Here is a 19,844-nt window from a genome sequence, read left to right as displayed (position 1 = left end):
TGGGTGTGTGGTAGAGTGTGGTGTGTGTGTGTGTGTGTGGGCGTTGTTGTCAACCAACCAACTAACCAACCAAGCAACCATGCAATAAACGAACATAACAACAACAATAACAAACAAAAAGCAACAAGGCAGCAAACACAGCAGCTGACTGCCCTCATCGTCTCTGTTGCGGCAGTTCTGTTCTGGCAGTTCTGGCCAGCCCAGTAACACCTACAAGCATTGTCGACACAGTGGAACCACGTCTATTCAATACTGTAGGCGTTTTTTAAATGTTCATTTCTGAGCCAACGGCCTTGTTTATTTAAATATTCGCAGGTACTTTTAATATTATCAGAAGACCAAATTCGTGAATCATTTGCAATCTACGAATATTAATAATGTTCAGTTTATTTTCCAGAGTTGCGTAGATTTTTTTTATTTATGGTAACCTAAAACAATAGCTATTTAATGCCAGATATCAATCAATAAAATATCAATAAATGAACAGAAAATAGAGCCTAGTTTAGTCAATTGAAAGAAATCTAAAATTTGTTGGAACTAACATGAACATTTTTGTTGTAATTTTGGAGCTTCAATGAACAAAAAAAGTTAACAGTAATTTGTAGTCCATAATCTCTTCGAATAGTACAATGATGTAAGTTTCATTTTTTCAAAAATCTAAGCATAATAAGAATAACTTTTCTGATTCATTTGTACAGGTAAGCTTTTCTATAATAAGGATACATTTATAATATATCGACTATAGACGTACAGAAAGGGGTTACTTAATAGGTTTGAAGGAAAATTCGAGTCACCGCAGCTTAAGAGAACTTGAACACATAATATATAATAATATTGATATTTGATAATATTCCAAATGCAGGCGTTAAGTTATTTGATAAGAGACTATACACATCGGATAGAGGATATACATTTCGCTTCAAAATGTCTCGAAACGCAACCGTATGTGGATCGTTATAGTTATTTTTAATTATTGTTAATTTTTAGTATTTTTTATTATTATTCGAACTATTATTACTATCAATATTATAATTATTAATATTATTAGTAATATTACTTGTATTATTATCTTACTAATGCACTCAAATATCAATTGAATATAAACAGTTACCCAATTATTTTGTGAATATTCGAACCTGTTCGCTTCCACTGTGCCTTATCGTCGTGCAAACCGATTTGTAACTGTGTATGAGTGACGCCCGAGGACGACAACGTCGACAACGACGGCGGCAGCGTTGGCAGTGACGGCGGTGATGGCAGCAGCAGAAACGACGGCGCTAGTGGCGGGCGCGTTAAACCTGCTGCCAACGTCAACGCTTCGCGCCCCTTGGAAAATCATATTTCTTGTCTCTAATTTGTGTGTTCTATTCTGTGTACGTGTGTGTGTGTGTGTGTGTTTTTTTTTTTTTTTGCTTTGCTACTCGACGCGCCCGCCGCATACGATTCTCGCCGTATGAGGGCGCCAGCATCGTCGCACGCAGGCCACTCACTTGACTAGCTGGCTGGCTGGTTGGCTGGTTGGCTGGCTGGCTGGTTGGCACTCAGAAAACACAAATGTGCGCCGTGTCGTGTTGGTTGGTCGCCTGTCTCGAGTACCTTAGCCTAGCTCGCCCGTCGTCGGTGCCGTCGCTCGTTTAGAGATCCTGTGGGACTGCACGCTTAATAGCCCTAAATGGCCAGCACGGCCAATATGTTGGCCCACATGGCTCCGAACAATACCACGCCCGAAGAACTGGCGCGCCTCATAGACGTCCATTTAGGCGATCTGCGCGAGCCGTCACCCAATTGGACGCTGGCCGTCTCCCCGGTGTCCGGACGCGGGGTCTTTGCCACACGGCACATTGCTGCCGGCGAGCTGATCTTTAGGGAGCGTGCGCTCGTTGTTGGACCGACGGCCCGCAAAGGTTCCCCGATGAACACCTGCGTCTGCTGCCATCGTCTGCTGCCGGTGCAACAGTTTCTATGCCCCCATCGCTGCACACTGCCAGTGTGTCCGGGCTGCGCGGAGTCTCCGGCTCATCGCGATGAGTGCGCACACTTTCAACGGTGGCAGCCAAAGGATCTGGATGTCACAGAAGAGCAGCCCCAGCCCCAGCCCCAACAGCCTACGGAGTCTGTGAATCCGCTCTCCCTGCGCATTTTGACAGCAGTACGAGTATTCTATTTAAGCCCGGAACAGCGTGCTCTGGTGGACGCCATGCAGGCGAATGCGGAACGTGGCTATCGCCAGGAGATCATTAAGGCCGCACAGTGCTTTCGCAAATTTCCCACCACGGATCGTGCCTTCATGGATCAGCTGTTTCGTATTGTAGGCGTACTCAATACGAACGCCTTCGAGGCACCTTGTCGAGTGGGCGAGCACGAGACTCTGCTCCGTGGTCTCTTCCCCTTGACCGCCATCATGAATCACGAGTGCACACCCAATGCCAGCCACTATTTCGATAACGGGCGACTGGCGGTGGTGCGGGCGGCTCGCGATATTCCCGAGGGTGCCGAGATCACCACCACCTACACAAAAATTCTGTGGAGCAATCTCACCCGTGGCATTTTCCTTAAGATGACCAAGCACTTTATGTGCGACTGTGCGCGCTGCAACGACAATACTGTGAGTAGGAACCCTGGAATGCACCCCCTCTGCCCTGACCCCACCACCCCCTACCTACTACCAGAAGTCGTAGTTGGCCCCGTTCCGGCCTCCGGCAACAAATCGTCTGTTGAACATAATTGTGCCGTTTCTGCCCTCATCGGGCTGCGTGTCTGTGCTGCGCCGGAACGGACCGCAGCGCGCCGGCAATTTGCATAAATTTTTAATAAGCAGGAGTCGCTCCCTATAGTGAACTCAGTTGGAGTATACCAACAGTTGGAGAAAGCGATGATTTAGAAATGTTTAAAACGCAAAAGTGTTGCGAAGCTATTACGATCCATTCTCAAAAAGCTAATGCGTTAGCTTTCACTTGGCGCTAAAAAATCTATCTACCTTGAAAAGATTTTCAAGCTAGGTTTTTCGATTAGATAATCGAATTATGTGTCTCCTAAACCATAATATAATAACCGTATCTTTGCATACTTCTTATAAATTCAAAACAATATTTTAGAACTATGCTCGAAGTTGAATAGAAACTTAGGTTCAGGAGATGAAATGAGATCAGGCCTGAATGTTACCTTTCGCTTTTTCCAAAAATAGTTCAAAATGTTTTAATACTAACGACCCGTTGGTTTTGGAAACATAACTTGAGTGGAATAGGAACCATTCGTGTTTTTTCTAGATAAGACTAAGAAGTATACAAATTTGGAAATGAAACAAAAGAAGATTATAATCAATGACATGCAGTTTTTCAAAAACGATCTGATCCACGATAATATTTCAAAATTAGTTTTGGGCGAGAGAAAAGGTAGCTGCACTTAATTTGGAAGGGGCTTAGATTCCATTTCATAACCTTGCCTATGATTGTTTGTGTTGTTTGTGGTTTATTATTATATTGAATTATCAACGAAAAGTCAAGAAATATAATTTTTTCGTTTTTTGATTGAAGCAGAACTTAAGTTTAAGTGTTTGTTTTTAAAAATTCTGACCATATAAACAGGCAGAAAAAAACTTAACAGATCCCATGCTTAACTATAACATATTCGTATATGATGCCAGGACTGTCCCTCTGTCCGTATGATAACAGCAATAACTTTTGTGAGAAAATATTCCATTTATGAGTTCTAGGGCCTCAACAAAGTCAATATCATATATCATTCATAGGAATGAATTACAGTTATAATGATAATTAAATATCTAATAATTTGTTAAATTAAAGCCGACTGGCATTTGATTTGCTGTTGCTATTTCTAACAGGATTTTGATTTTAAATTTTTTTTGCCAATTTTGATTTTGGATTTGGAACATTCTTGTGATGTTTTTTCACATGAGGATGTCAATTTTAGATTTGCGAGTTACATTTCTGGAATAAATGGAAAATGGTGTATGTTATATCGAGTGCTCGCTGTATTGAATAGTTGTACTGTTCCAAGCCAAACTGTCTTGCTGGTGTTGCTGCTGTATGGGTTTAAAAATATATATTCTGTTCGGACCCACTTTCGGGGTAAAGTTCAGGTCAGCCCTGGCGACCTTCATAGCCTTTGACGGCATTTCAAGTGCAATCCCCAGAACTTTACATGCATCGTGGTGCTTTGGGGTTCGATCGATGCCGGACACATGGCCGGGTCGCGTACTCAATGCTCTGCAGAGATGGAGAGACAACTGGAGGGACATACAGTATAATGTGGTGGAGGGGAGAGAAAGGGGCAGAGAGCGGTAGAGTGTCGCGGTCGTGGTTCTGGTTGTGGCCCTGGTATGCCTAGACATAAAGCAACTATTGGAATTTCTAAAATGTATTTCAAGAATTGTCTTTGACAGGCCGCAAGTGTGTGTAGTGTTGTGTGAGAGTATGTGTGTGTGTGTGTGTGTGTGTGTGTGTGTGTGTGTGTGCGTGTGTGAGTTTGTATCTATAGCTCATATGCTTATAGCTGGCTGGCTGCTCAGTTGCCGTTCTATCTCGAGGATTAGATGAATAATGGGTATTTTTCATGCCAGCGTCAGAAGAGCAACATTGACGCTAACGCCGGCAACCGGCGAGACAGTCGCGTCCAAGTCGACACACGCGTTTGTGGCATTTGGCAGCAGAACAAGGCAGAGAAAGAGCAAGAGAGACAGGGACAGAGACAGAGAAAGAGACAGCGAGAGAGAAAGAAATTCACTTAATTAGATTAGTTGTATGATTTTTGCATGAACTTGCCATGCGAGCTCATTAGGGTGACATCGCGGGCGGAATATTGTGGGCCAAGAGGGCGGCAGCGGCAGCGGCAGTGACGGAGTCGACTGGCCTGAATATGAGATGCCGAGGCAAAAGGTGTTCGACGTCAGGCAAAAGCAAAAGTGAAAGCAAATTACAGAGTAATTACATTGAGAAAATATTTATAAAGCCGCCAGTCTGGTATGTAGTACATCATGAAAATGTTTATTCTAGTTGCCAACTAACCATGCAACAGGTTTTGTGAAATGACTAGAAAATTTAGAAGACGTGCCGTCGTAGACGTCATCGACAATGTGTAGGCTAGGGTCATTATACCTATTCTAGTCTTTGGGATTCTAGTTCCCAATACTGCAGGTTACAATTATTTATCGTAGCAATTGTTTTGGTTTTTCAAATATTTCCCAAGTACATATGAATATTTTAATTTGTGCAGATATTTAAGTGGCTTCGAATTAATAGGTTTGGCTTTTATTTTGTATTTCCTTGTAAATTCCTATTTTTTTTGCAAAAATTGCCCCTAGAACTTGACAAGGATTTGTCGACTTAATGCATAAGTAGCACTGCAATCCGACAAATTGCTTTGCCATATCTCGCTCTCTACTTTACTTTAATTTTTGCTATAATTGCATTCTTGTGAAACTCTCCAATTCTTTCTTTATACAAAACAGTGCTTTTTTGATGGGAAATATTAACACTTTCCCAATTCAAATGGCAATAATAAAAACATCAATTATAATATTCTTATTTACTGTACATACAAATGTGAGAAATATATGCTCCTATATACTACTATATAGAGAAATTAACCAGTAGTACATAGCTTGTGCAGCAACATATTTATTACTTTTAAGACAATCCAAGTAATAAAAAGAACTCTAGTGCATCATAGAAAAATTCGAATGACGTCATAAGATTTAAGGCATCACTTGGCAAGAATTGTCAAGAAATTAACAAACGAAAATTAGAGTCTTGCCTCACTGACGATCAGTGGGATCAGGCAACTGCATTGCCTTCAACTTTATGGTATCTGATATTATAGTCCCCATAATTAAATTCTTTATTCTTACTTTTCGCTTCCCATTTTCACAGGAGAACGGTACATATCTGTCGGCGCTGTTTTGTCGCGAACAGGGCTGCAAGGGTATCGTTATTCCTGTGCAGACGAAGACGCTGCAGCCAGACTGGCGTTGCCTGAGCTGCGAGAATGTGTTTCCGCACGCGAAGATGGCGCGGTATCAGGACTTTGCACTCAACACCATCAACAATCGGATAAACTCGAGTAGCGTCCCGGATATGATCCATTTCATCAACGAGCTCTGTCCGCGCTTCTGTCCACCATCCAACTATGTACTGATCGAGGCCAAGTTGAATGTCATCTGGCGGATGACGAGATTTGGGGCTCCTGAATATACAGAAGAGGAGTTGGTGCACAGGGATCGCTATCGTGAAGATATATTGGCCATATTGCATAAGTTGGGTGCGGGGGAGTGTACGTTAAAGAAGCTCATAACCGAGGAAATACAGTGAGAGATGGCCAGCCTAGTCTATATTTGTCTGCTCGTACTCGTATGTCTAACTACCTGTCTATCTACCTGTTTCTGTGTATGTGATCTACGTCTCTAAGAAGCTAAAAACCTAGGTTTGGACTAACACCTAAAACTTCATAAAGATAAATGGATAATTAAAATTTCTATTCATAGCGACTAATTGAATTTTTTCTAATGTTTCTAATTTATGTTTTTGTATGCTTTATATAGCGATTGTGCGTGAGAGTACATGCGTGTTCTAACTTTTGGGCAGTTTTCCCAGTTCTATTGTTGTAGCTAGGAAAAAGTGCAGATGTATTTGTTTTTTTTTTGTATGTACCTAAGAAATATTATAGAAATAAAAGAACACAAGAACCATGTAACAAATTTGTCGTTGTTTTTTTTTTTTTGGCTTATATTCAGCCCAGGAACTTGCATTGTTGCCCATTAAGCTGACATGTGCCTGGCAGAGCTGTCATGGAAAGCAGCGGAAGCGACGGCTATGCCAAGTCTCATGCCTTGGCAACTAATGGACTATATATGTATGTATGTGGTATACATATATCCATCTGAATGAGTGTCTGCTAACGTGACTGACCAACATACACTTCTCTCGTTTGCAGAAATCATTCATTTGAAACGAGAGAAGATAATTTATAAACTTGTTAAAAACTTGTAAAATTAATAATGCGCCTACTTACAATAGAAGAATAGACGAATGAATTCAATTAAGCAGGCGGCACTTAAATGAGGCAAGCAGTCCATTTTAACGCAAAATTTAACAATGTCTTGTTACAGTGAAATACATTGTAAGAAAAAAAGTAAATAAATAAACTCGTGTTGTGTAGGGACTAGAAGAGTCTACCTTACGAGTTTGGTTTATGTAGCCTCAGCCGTTTCCCAAATCCAGGCGGTCATACAGACGGACGGACGGACGGACGGACGGAGAGACTTGTTCAGATGGCCAGGCTGATTAAAAAAATATATGCTCTATAGAGTCGAAAATGCTTCCTTCACACTTAGTAAATTCGCTAAGCACTGTATTCCATACTTTAAGAGATTCCTTGTGCGAAAGTTCTTCATATCGCAGCATCTACACTGGAGTGTGGGAGTATAGGTTTCGGAAATTTCAAGATTAGAATTTGAATAAATTAAAGATAATGTGAAAAATTGAAAAAAAAAAATTCACATTATCTTTAATTTATTCAAATTCTAATCTCTATCTAAAAAAAAAAACACACACACATTCTATAAAAATGGTTTCAATTCGTTTTATCACAATTGTTCGTTTTATCGCAATTGTCATCATTTACATGATCAGAAAAGACCAGAAAGCTGATCACAATTATTTTCGCTAGTGAAAATGTCAAATATTTTAGGGCTATATTTTTCTAATGCAAGCCACTGTGCGACGCGTCGGTCATCGTCGTGTGTGTCTCATCAACTAAAAGCACAATAATATCTCGGCGTCCAAGTTGATGATGGCCCATTTGCCGATCAACAAGTTGAAAACTGCCGCCTCACTCCAACCCGGTGGCAGAGAGCGGAAGATCTGTCCATCAACTGCGCACGCCAGCCAAAGCTCATCTAGAGCGTATGACGCCATCAACTTACTAAACGGTAGCTACTGGGCAAATTGTTTGGCCCGATAAGCTTGTAAACCATGTTTGCCCGCAGATTATGCGATTAGGAACTGTTCGGCTTGCGTTTCGCGTTTAATGTAGCCGCCGTTAAATGGTCGCGGGTCTTTCTTTCTTTCTTTCCACTTTCCGGCTTACACAGCACACATATGTATGTATGTATGTGTATGTACAGTGTGTACTTGTATAAATATATATGTACGTATATATTTTAATTCATATGGTGATAAAAGCTTGTTGCCTATCGCCGGCATTGAAATTACGAGTATTACGTAGTCGCCGACTGAACTTTGGACACGCACTTAAATTGTTGCTGTTTTCTTTTCTTTTCTGTTTCTATTTTCATTTTCTCACTCACTACCCACTCGGTCAGTGTAATGTCCGGTCGACTTGCCCGCTCCTCGGTCTCGGCAGGGTAAGTGGGGCAGGTGGGGTAAGTGGGACAAAGTTGAAGCTACGCTGAGTGCAACTGAAGCGGAACAGAGCTGTGGGGAGGCATTGGGTTGGGACTGTAGAGAGAAGCTCTAATTAAGCCTGCATTTAAAATTGGGTATTTTCATGTAAAAAGAAATAATAAAATGTAACATTTGTATACACACGTCTAGGCTAGTGACGACAGCACACCTCAGGTCATTTACATACATATGTACTACAAGTATATATACTTACTTATATATGTACGCGTATAGAGCTGTTTGTGAGCATTACTCGGCCGGCTTTGAAAACATTTTCATTGAGTCCATCCACTCTACACTCAACAAATTTTCGTGGGCTGTACTTTACCCTTATATTTAATCTATTAGTTAACCCATCAAATAGTCGACTTTATTAATCAATCACAAATCTAAATAAATGATAATGACGTTATGAGTTTCAAAAATAATTACTAGTGGTTTGAATTAAATCCAAGTCAGGCACATTTTTTCTTAATCACCTAAAAACTGAAACTTATTTGTGAAATTTTATAGCTTAACTTTTTTGTGCAATTTTATAGCCTTTATTAATGTCCCAAGCTTAAAAGTATGTTATTTTGGAGTCTAAAACACTTGATTGTATTTTAAGCCGACTTTCTAATTATATTTTAATATAATATTAAAACAGCACATCTTTCGTCTCGGCACAGTTTGTAGAATGAATTAGACTTGTTGGTGATTGGACAGTCGTGGTTTCCTCATGCAGGCTTCAGTTAAAGATTAAATTGATCAAATGGCTGATTATACATACATATGTATCTATGGTCTCTGCAACCCCATCTAAGAATTGGTTCGAAAATGCAGCCATCCCTTGCGCCTGAAGCAAATGAAAGCCTCTCTTGCTTAATCCCTATTAGACTTTTAAAGATTATCCGGATTTATTTTGAAATTGGTTGGGTTAGATTCGGATTCTCATCTCTACAATTGAAGAAATCATTAGATGAGATGCAAGCCTGGCGGCCTGTAAATAGCCCCACCACCATTAATTCTTAGATAGCTTATAAGAAAAGAACATCTTAATGAGAGTCTGAGTCTTAATGAGTCTGAAATATTAATTAAATAACAAGCAATCCAAGATCTCAGAAAATACAAAGACAAGAGTTTAGAAATATGTATTAAATACATACATATGTGTGTAGTATCTAGGGGGCTGTATATTTTTCAGGTAATTTCTTGAAAATCCCCATTGTCAACATATTATTCATGTACGAACATATCTTGTTTATTTATTGCATATATTGAAGCCTTTTCACTTAAGCCCCTTCATTGCATAACTAACTGTGTGGAGTGATAAGTGTATGTACTATATCTATATATATATACTATATATGTACTATATCTATACATATGTATGTACATATATGTAGAAATTGTGTCATAATCCTCAACTCCCTCCCTAGTTTTATTTATTGTCCTCAGCTCTCTCAGGCACCCTTGATTTCTTGCTCTCTTCTGTTTTTTCCAATAAAGGGCAATTATTGGAACTGGTAGAGCGCGCTTCGAGCAAGTTATTTGAAAGTGCATACATATGCATATAAATGGGTATTACACCTGTACTGGCGTTGGTAAAGACAAAGCGAAGACAACAACAACAATAGGAATAACGACAACGGACTCTGGACACACGAGCTGCGCTGCTGATGACTGGACGGGCGGACGACTCGAAAAACAATTGAAAATTCCGCAAACGCAGCAAACGGCAGCTTTGTGCTTTTTGTTGTTCTTATTTTCGTTGGCTGGCTTATCGCACTAACAGTTGCTAAACGCACTCATACATAGTACATAGATATGTATGTATGTATGCACATTACATATACATACACGTATATTGATAGTGCAGGGAGTACAAGTATATAAATAAATAAGTATTGTCATGTATAGAAAGACCGGCGATAAGATAGAGTGAGCAATGGAATTTCGTATGCTTCGAAATTTAGGCAGTCTTACGGTTTTTCGTTTTATGCCCTAGTGTGGTTCGATGTGTGGAGCTGCAGCTTGGGCCAGCCACCTGGGTGTGCATCATTCACACCTCCACCGCTGACTGGCATTTGACGACGAAACTACTGCAATCTTTGTACTTTGCACGCATCGAGGCTGCAATGCGATACTTACGTCTCAGCCGACCATTAATGATGTCACACCGATTAGGCAGAGGTACGATGGGACCAATTGCTAGAAAAAATAAGTGTTAAAAAGAGACTGTGTGTGTATACATTAAAAAATAAACAATTTATATAAATATTTTTTTTTACAAAAATAATTAATTCACTAAAAACGATATTTGAAAATTAGATGTTTTAATTCTAAGAACTTCGTTTGGCATTTTCAAAACTAATAAACCTAGCATTAATTTCCCCTTATCTGTTAATGTATGGTTTGTTTATGGATTTGTTTTTTAAAAACAGATACCCATTTCGAATGGACAACATTAATTGCTTTCGGAAATTAATTGCTTTCTGAAACTTGCCTATTTTTTAATCAAAATCAAATGTTCTTTCCCTTTCCTTCCCTTACTTTTAGATAGTAATTTTTATCGCCAAGTAACTTTCTTACTATGGCTTTTAATACAAAGCCGTATTATGCTGATATTAATGAATTAAAATATAATTTTTTGGGTTTGTTCATGAGAGCTATTTCCACCGTTCTTGTTTAAAATGGTATGCATTTGTTTAGTCAATTATATATTAATAGTTTTACAGCATTCAAGTTTTTCCAATATTTTTTAAATATTTATTTATTTATTCTTTGACATTCCAGTGCTATAATTTCAGAATTTACAACTATATGCCCCGATAGTTATTTAGGTGGAAATAAATTAATCGAAATAGTGCAAAATAATGCAAAAATGCTTGCGTATTGCAATTTTAAAACATGTTTAGTTCGTTAAATTTTAACATTCAAAATTTTAAAACGAAGTCGACCAGCTTTTATCTAGTCAACTGATTAAGTAGACGTTATGGCCCACTGTGCGCTAAAATTTGCCGCTCAGCTGCTCGCTGCTGTTCGTGGGTTTAACTGAAGCGACCGTTGCCTCTGCTCATTCACTCCTTGTAAGTCGCGTTGGACGGTCACGGGCGGCATAACGGCACATCAGAGAAAGAGCAGCGATTCGCACACTTACACACACACACACACAGACACTCAGAGGCCGCCATGAACAAATATGCATTTTCGATCGTCTGCCTGTTGGCCGCACTCGGAGCGGTATTCTTGGAGACTCAGGCAAGTCCAGCCGGTGGTTCGGTCAACATGAGCCAGTTGGATGGTCTCAAGTCACAGTTCCTGCCTCCGGAATATCGCAACACAAACATCAGTATAGGTGAGTGCCGATGACATAACCAAGTAACCAAGCAACTTTATTCCACACTCCTCACTCCACGAACCTTTCAGAGGACATCAAACGCATCTATAGGGAGAAGTGCAAGAAGGTGAGCGGCGTCGAAAACTCCACACTGTATCGGGAGATCGAGAAGGGTGCTGAAAAGCTGAGCGTGTGTCTCTCATCGCTGGCCAATCTGACGGCGCTGCAGGCTGAGATGGATGCGGCACGTCCCATTGGCGAGCTGGACACCGTGTTCAGCAAGTATTGCAAGAAGGCGCCGGAGGCGGAGGCGTGTGTGCGAGAGTTCAGCGCCCTCCTACAGCCATGCCTTACCAAGGAGGAGCAACAGCAGCAGACGGTGATGATGCGCATTGGTGCCACACTGCTCGGCTTCGCCTGCACCCGTGGTGGGGATCAGTTGGCGTTGTTTGTGGCCGAGCAGGGTCCCGAGTGCCTGGAGGCGAACAAGGAGGCTATTAGCCACTGTCTGAACAGATCGTTCCATCAGTATCTGCCCAAGGATGGCAGCGTGCCCGATCTGCTCAGCCGCCCAGAATTGCTCTTCTCCCCCACCCATTGTGTGGATCTGCAGAGCTTTGAGGGCTGTGTGGTGCACCATCTGGAGCAGTGCACGGAAATAACGCCCGCCAACATTGTGCAGTCGGTGTTCCGGGTCGTGAAGAATGAAACCAATTGCCAGGCCTGGATAAATGCCCGCGCCAACGAGCGTCCAGTCCTGCTGGCAGCCTCTGGGAACAGCACTGGCGGTGGTGCCGCAAGCCTGGCCAGCACGCTGCTCGGCACAGTAGCCCTGGCGCTGGGCGCGATTATATTGCGAGTGTAGACAGTGGTCAACGGTCATAAATGATGAAGCAGCTATCGTAGGTTCGATAAAATGTTTATAGTATTTCGTTCATATATAGTATGTATAGTTGTTTTTTTTTTTTTTGTTTTTTCTTGAGATAAGACCAAGGTCCCTTGCCTTAGTGATATGCATAGAGCGGCGGCATTTCTGTGTGTTTTTTTTTTGTTTGTTTTATTATTGTAGCTAATGAACAAATTGAATATTGTGCTGTACACCTGTAGTTACAACTCGTCAATTTATTACTGCGAATACGAAAATAAAGAAAGATAACCCAACTCAGGAACAGAGCTTTTCCAACCCTGCCTTATCAGCTACAGTCAAATTTAGCAGCACGTCATGCCCCACTTAAAAGTTGAGAGCCACTTTCGATACTCCATTTCGATATTCTATATCACACATTAAAGTAAAAATTCACAAAAAACTTTATAGCTTCTGAAGATACTTATTCTGTTATATGATGGTTAAACATATTGACTTCATTAATCAATCAGTATTGCAAGATACTGAGGGAAACTTTCTGAAGATATAGTATGTATTTTTCAATTACTGATAATTGCTTAAATTGAATTTTCCAAGCTTCATCCAATCCAAACAATCAATCAACCCTTATTCTTTCGGGCATGAGAACCACACTCTGAAGCTAAAGCTCATCAATATACATACATATATATTATATTTACTGTTAGTTTTGGACTCAATTAATCAACTGAATCAATCAATAAATAAAATGATTTTTTGTTTTATTTATAAATAATTTGTGCTTCTAATACTTCGTAGATGTACAGAGAAATTATTCAACAGACGTGCTGGCTTTCCTACTATCTACTATCTACTATCAGGCATTGCGAGTTTTCTATTCTTGGAGCATTGCAAAATGGATTGGCTTCCGATTCTCTTGGATCGTGCACTTTCTTAGAAATTTCTCTGACTATATGTGTACCTATACGAAGTACATGTAAGTATGTTTTGGGGCTGATAGTGCCCGGCCAGTTGCTCATTATCTGAAAGCTGTGACGAAAGCTCTATTGAATGCGTCAGAGACGATGAATGACTCGACAAATAGCGGCGTGCTCAGCATTGAGTCAGTCGAGCCCCATAGATAATTCCGTTCTTGACAGTTGTGGATGTCGACAGGGAATCGCAGATGTGTTCAACGAATATCAAAAGAGCCGTCTGCTAACAACTAGAGTCAATAATCGCACCCACCCAAGCAGCCTTAACTATCACTATATGGATTGAACAATCGTGTTGCATACTTTTGCTCCGATCTGTCGCGGCACAGTGGGGCATGCGCGTAGTTCCGCGTGCAAGAAAGAAAACTAAAGAAACAATACGATTCATTTTTCCTCCAATCCTTCTCTTATATTTCGCAACATATTTTCTGAAATGTGAAAACGTTGTTTTCCTGTTTGTGGGAGAGAGCGATTATGAATTTATTCAATCGCTCAATCAATCGATTTGGTGCGAGATTTATTCGTTACGATATAATTTCGGTACAATATTTTAGTTTTTGGGATCCCATTTCCATTTCCATGAAACATTTCAAAACAAATTTTGAATCTGCATGGATTTTCTCTCTGTGTATATTTAAGTAGAAACAATTGAAACCTTTACTTAGCTGATATGACATTTGAGCGCGATTAAGAATTGATTGCGCGAGCTTGCAGTATTTGGTAATCTGAAATGCTTATAACGTAAGTTCAGTGAAATATTTTAGTATACGAAAATGCAGTATCAGCGGCGTATCCGTCATAAGTGGGCAAAATATGTTCAATTCAATATCGTTTCGTAGTGGATTTGAAATAAACAACCTCAAAACCACAAACTATTTTATAATAAACGTGATATCTAGAAAGAAGGGCAATAATTTAATATTGCTTAACAATTATCTGTTAGTTCCAATTAGTTCGATAAAAACAATATATTTATTTTGAACCGCTAATACTATAGATAAGATAGGTATGTTAAGTGCGTTTAATACATGTACATGTTTAGTAACTTTATAATATAATATTTGTAATGAAGAAGAATATTAAAAACTTTTTGAAGTATTATCATGCCTGCTACAGTTAGATCACACTTTAGCACTTGGAGAGCACAACTCAAATACCCATTAGGTGATTCAACACATTATATTATATCATCATCTCATCATAATGAAATCTACTATGCTTTTTTATGACAAATGCTGTTATAGTTACATCAGATTTTAACATTTGGAGAGCAAAGCTCAAAACACCCATATCATCTCAAATCATCTCAAATCATCTCATATCATCTTATATCATCTCATATCATCTCATGTCAACCTCTTATCACACCTACATGTATTCATGTATTCCCTTTCTAGACTATAGGCAATTGAATTGAATATTAACCGATTTTGTATTTTTGAGAATTACTCATTAATAAAACTGAACAGCAAAAATGGTATCAGTGCTATAATCGTGTATGTAAACAAAAGCATAAAAGCGATTTGAACTAAATGGTAGGCGATAAGATTATACCAGTCGATTTGTTTTTTAGCTTATTTCTCTGAAATCAAGCTAATGGCCATTGGATAGTGGCAGGACAATATATTGTATTGTGGTGCGATGAACAATGCGATTTATAAAATAGTAACAAGTAATTCTTTAAATGATAATTCATCGAGTACCTTAAGCTTAGTTATGCATTAACTTACCGGTTAATTTAAGGAACTGATTAGGAAATGTGTATAAATAATAATATTATTATATAATAAAAAAAAATAATAATAAATAGCTTTGGGACTTTGGACCTTTCTCAGCTCTGCGCGATTTGGGACTCCTCTTCCACTTCCTCCTCCATTTTCTCCTGCTCCGCTTCCTCCTCCACCAGTTCGTGCAAAGCCTTCTGCTCTTCCAGCTCCATTTGCTCGTTCGCATCTTCCATATGCAGCCACACATACTCGACTTGCTGCCGTAGCTTCGTGGCATATTTCCAGACACTGCGATCTTCGACCAGGTTGTCCATCGTGTAATTATTGTCCGGCTCCCGATAATGCTGCATATGTGCCAGCTCTGTTTCCATTAGCCGCGTCCGACACACCGGTGGCAGCCACTTGAGGGTGTAGTGATTGTGCAGCGCCACTGAGTAGCGCGTGTTGTGAAAACACTTCGTGGCCCGGCCCGGCAGCGAGTAGTTGGCCAGTCGCATGGTGTGCTGGAGCACGTACAGCTCATCATCGGCTTCCAGTTGCTCGTGATTGTGCGGTTCGGGTACGACATTCGTGAAGTAGGCGTTGAAGAAGCACATCTCGGCATAGCCGTCGGCGCATTTGGCGCTCGGCGGATTCAGTGCACCCGTGACCACATCGTGCCAGTCTCGCTGCTTACCCAGTGGCACGATCACCTCATCCACATCGACGTTGAGTATGTAATCGTGACGGTACATGTTACGATAGAAGCAGTCGTTGTAGGGTATCAGCTCGTTCAGACGCTTCACCTTAACCCGCTCTTGCAGCAGCATGTGCTGATAGTGGCGCAGTCGGGGCATTCCATTGGCCATCGTGATGGGGCGTAGCTGGAGGTAGCCCGTGCGCTGGTAGTAGTCTAGGACGCGTTGCACCTTCGGATGTACATCGTACATGTAGGCGTAGATGCGTGAGGCGCCGAACAGGCGTTGCAACTCGAACCACTCGATGAGACGCTCGGATAGATCGATGTAGGGAAAGTCGAAGCCCTTGACGCAGACCCCAAATCTGAGCTTGTCGCCAGAAGGGGGAGGAGTGGCCGTTGTACTCGCTGGCTGCTCGTAATGCACTCGCAGGGAGTTCACGGCCTGATCGCAGGGTTGCCTAACCAATGACACCGTTCGAGGTATGGCAGCCGTTTTCTCGGGCAGCGGGCAGCTTATCAGATGCGGATAGTTAAGGTGTGGTGTATGGTCCCAGCTGTAGTGCCACACGCTCACAAACTCACTCACCTCGACAATCGTTGGGCGACGATTATTATCGTACCAGAGTTGGCAATAGGTACGCGGAAAAGCATCGCCGATTTGATCCGCCGTGCCCAGCACACGGACCACAGCTTCTTTGACCGCCACCCGATTGTCGAGGTAGGCGGCGAAGAGCCGAAAGGTGACATTGGCATTGAGAAAGGTCTGCCAGTATATGTTGTGGAGCTGCAGCTCCAGCGGATCGGGATAGCGTGCACAGGTGCCGTTCAGCCTTAAGTGATTTGGCTTGGCCTGTAGATACCAAAAGGAATAGTCCACCTCGGGCAGCTCCTGCTCCAGCTGTTGCACCAGCTCCTTATCCATAGGCTCTTGCGGTGGCGTCGTTGTATGCGGGGGTTGCCGCAACCTTGTCCTTGTGGCATGCGAGACGTCAGTCAGTTGCGTCTGCAAGGACTGTCCATCCCGTTGCACTGTCCCCAGCACGAGCAGCACAACAAACAACGCTCCAAGCACCAACAACGTCAGTCGGACAAAGCCACCTCGCATCGACATGTTTCGGCGTCGTACTGAGCACTCTGCGTGCCAAATTAATTTGATCGGCCACCTTCTCACGTAATCGCACCGTTACCCCAAAGCTCTGAAGGTGGAGACGAGAAGTGATTTTGTTCCTCCGCTTTTCATTCTGGGTGCGTCTGCTTATCGCGCATTAATTGAAGCATAAATCACAGGGATGTTGGATTTTTTTGACTACAGGATATTTCTGACCTGCACTTGCTCCTCTCTAAGTGGCTTCTCTCTTTTTTTTTTTTATATTAATAAAAGCCCAGTCTGGATACTTCTACAAACGAGGGGATGCGGTTTAACCCATAATAGTAAAGAGAAATTATAAGAAATTTCAACCCAATCAGATACATAAAATTAATTGAAAAATTATGAAAAAAATCACCCAAATATGATAAGCTCCACGATGCGATAAAATTAGTTACTAGTAGCTACTGGTTAGTTATATTGGGTAAGCAATTACCCATTCAAGCTGCTGAGCCGGGTGGTTTCCAATAAGTTTGAAGAAGATGCTAGGTTTGTGTAGATTGAGGCTTTTAGATTATAAGCCAAATTGTTATTAAATATATAAATAGAGTTTAAATAGAGTCTTGGGTAAGCAACCAGTAACCACTCCCTAGTTCGGTGCTTGTTCGTCGGAACGTTGGGTGTTTTCTGATAACTAACGACCGTCGTTTTATCTACGTTTGGTGTTTTTATTTTTTATGGAAATGGTCGGCATGGGGCATACCTTATCAGTATGTGTTGCTCATTACCAACTTGAGAGCGAGCAGTGTCAAGTGTCCATTACCAGACTCACTTCTTACATTACTGATTATACAATAACAACAACAACGACTGCCTAACAGCAGCAACAGCTGAACATTCCCATATACAAATACATTTCACTTAATTTAAATGTAATTAATGTATACATAAACTTCGCTCATAAAACTGTCTAGCCTTATCCCAATTTTGTGCGTTTCCAAAATGATAAAAGTAATAATAGAACAGATATAACTTATGCCGTGAAGAGCAGCGCAATAGTATCCAATGATAACATTTATGGCTAACGTCGACGAGGCGGCTTATTGAGGGATTTTAAACTTTATAGCCTGCCAGATAGTTCCTAAAGAGAGCTGATTGTACCTTGCACTTCATTCCATTATATTATAACCAATCCCATGTAAGCTTAGCTGTGCTTTTTGTGGTTACGGGAACGCCTTTAAGTATGCAGCAAAAGCGCTGAACACACGCTGTGTTTGCAGATGTGCAGATGGAAAGCTATGATCGTAACTATGATCGTACATACTATATGTATGCTCTGATCGCTATGGAAGTTGGCTTGTCAGCTAATCCCGTTCGGGATAATTGACGGACAGGCAATCGAGTTGCATTTCGAGCAGTGGACCGATCGAAGAAGGCATGAATAATGACAATAACTGAACAGATTGGCATTTGTGTAACATATCAGACACTACACACAATACGAAACATTTCTCAATTAATATTATTTTCAATAACAACAACACACAAACAAACAGACCCGGCGGTCCTCCCAAAAAAATAAAAAAAAATAAAACATGGCTCGACTCTCAGCGCTCGGCATGGCCATCACTGTGCACTCGGTTTTGGGCATTTCGTACTACTTCTTGCTCGGAAAGTGCTCGCCGGCGCCTCTGCTGGGCAGTTGGCTGTTCGTCGCCTGCATTGTGGCCATCCTGCAGGCCGTTCACATCGTTCCCCAATGGAGCCCCAACTCATCCATCCTGTTCGAGCTGCTCATCGAGACGACGATCTGCTGCCTGACACTGGACTTAATGCTCACCAAGCTCTGGTGCCGCATAGAGAGCTTATGCCATTGCGCCATTGTGGGCGTGCTTCAGGCCTACGTCACCGAGGAGCAGACCTTTGCCGCCTGCGAGTACTGGCTGTTGGGTACGACGACCACCGTCATTGCCAGCTGCCTGCTGTGGTTCACCTTGTGGGCCACCGCACTACCCACCAAAATGCGCGTCACCTACGACGAATGGCGGGAGCGAATCTCGCGCTCCTTCCAGCGAAATCTGACATATCTGGTATTTGGACCGGTTGAGGGCGGCATGCCACGTGTTGAGCAAAACGATGCAAGTGCCATAAGCTTCGCGGAATGAGGTGGACTTCTGGAAACTGAAAATCTAAAATTCAAGTAGCTGAAAGGAAATAAAAATTTATTAATTAACTCATCGATGTGTCTATCAATTGCACAAACACTTGTGGGCAGTTAGTGGGATCGATCTGGCTCAGTAAATCAAAACACAACTGAGACTCGCATGCTGAGAGACAATTTGAATTTAGTCCGCATTCTTTGATCACAGCACTTAATGATCGATCAAATATGACCACTTATATCGGAATATAATCTATATAGTATACATAGAGTTCTCACCAATGCCGTTACAGCTTACGATTACATTCTATACAGCTGGAGTTTTTAATAATAGCCGCTAATAGTCTCAAATTTTATCCATTTACTAGTACCTTGCACCCTTTGGCATCACTATTCAATTATAATTCGTTCGCTTAGAGATATACACATGGGAGTAGCGAAGCATAGGGCAGCTGCCCCTCCCTAAGTTATATGTTTACACCTTAAGCATTCTTGTCTCTCAATAATCTCTTAATTATTAATTACCAATTATTGCTTGAGGCGACTTTTCTGAATACTCCTAGAACTGCTCCTAGATCGGGAAATATTTGAGCAATTAAATTTCTATTCAAT

At 41.3% G+C, this 19,844-nt stretch overlaps 4 protein-coding genes across 4 annotated transcripts; 3 read left to right on the top strand and 1 right to left on the bottom strand.

The window, feature by feature from the left end:
* The first annotated feature begins 1,515 nt into the window (after positions 1–1,515).
* On the top strand, positions 1,516–6,706 carry LOC115627821 (SET domain-containing protein SmydA-8-like). Its single transcript, XM_030523655.1, has 2 exons — positions 1,516–2,605; positions 5,889–6,706. Exons 1-2 carry the CDS (start codon positions 1,673–1,675, stop codon positions 6,324–6,326), a joined length of 1,371 nt encoding a protein of 456 aa, XP_030379515.1. The 5' UTR covers positions 1,516–1,672; the 3' UTR covers positions 6,327–6,706.
* Positions 6,707–11,498: 4,792 nt separating this feature from the next.
* LOC115627788 (27 kDa hemolymph protein) lies at positions 11,499–12,908 on the top strand. The gene is made up of 2 exons (XM_030523609.1): positions 11,499–11,757; positions 11,829–12,908. Exons 1-2 carry the CDS (start codon positions 11,592–11,594, stop codon positions 12,602–12,604), a joined length of 942 nt encoding a protein of 313 aa, XP_030379469.1. The 5' UTR covers positions 11,499–11,591; the 3' UTR covers positions 12,605–12,908.
* A 2,407-nt stretch (positions 12,909–15,315) lies between these two features.
* LOC115627908 lies at positions 15,316–17,095 on the bottom strand. The gene has a single exon (XM_030523803.1). The coding sequence runs from the start codon at positions 17,093–17,095 to the stop codon at positions 15,410–15,412; it is 1,686 nt and encodes a 561-aa protein (XP_030379663.1). The 3' UTR covers positions 15,316–15,409.
* A 1,519-nt stretch (positions 17,096–18,614) lies between these two features.
* LOC115627945 lies at positions 18,615–19,308 on the top strand. Its single transcript, XM_030523838.1, has one exon. The coding sequence runs from the start codon at positions 18,667–18,669 to the stop codon at positions 19,234–19,236; it is 570 nt and encodes a 189-aa protein (XP_030379698.1). The 5' UTR covers positions 18,615–18,666; the 3' UTR covers positions 19,237–19,308.
* Positions 19,309–19,844: the final 536 nt, after the last annotated feature.

The sequence above is a fragment of the Scaptodrosophila lebanonensis genome, unplaced genomic scaffold (assembly GCF_003285725.1).
Source record: "Scaptodrosophila lebanonensis strain 11010-0011.00,11010-0021.00 unplaced genomic scaffold, SlebRS2 tig00000098-arrow-pilon, whole genome shotgun sequence".
Taxonomy (NCBI): domain Eukaryota; kingdom Metazoa; phylum Arthropoda; class Insecta; order Diptera; family Drosophilidae; genus Scaptodrosophila; species Scaptodrosophila lebanonensis.
Note: the sequence above shows the minus strand (reverse complement) of the source record. Positions and strands in the feature narration are given on the sequence as shown.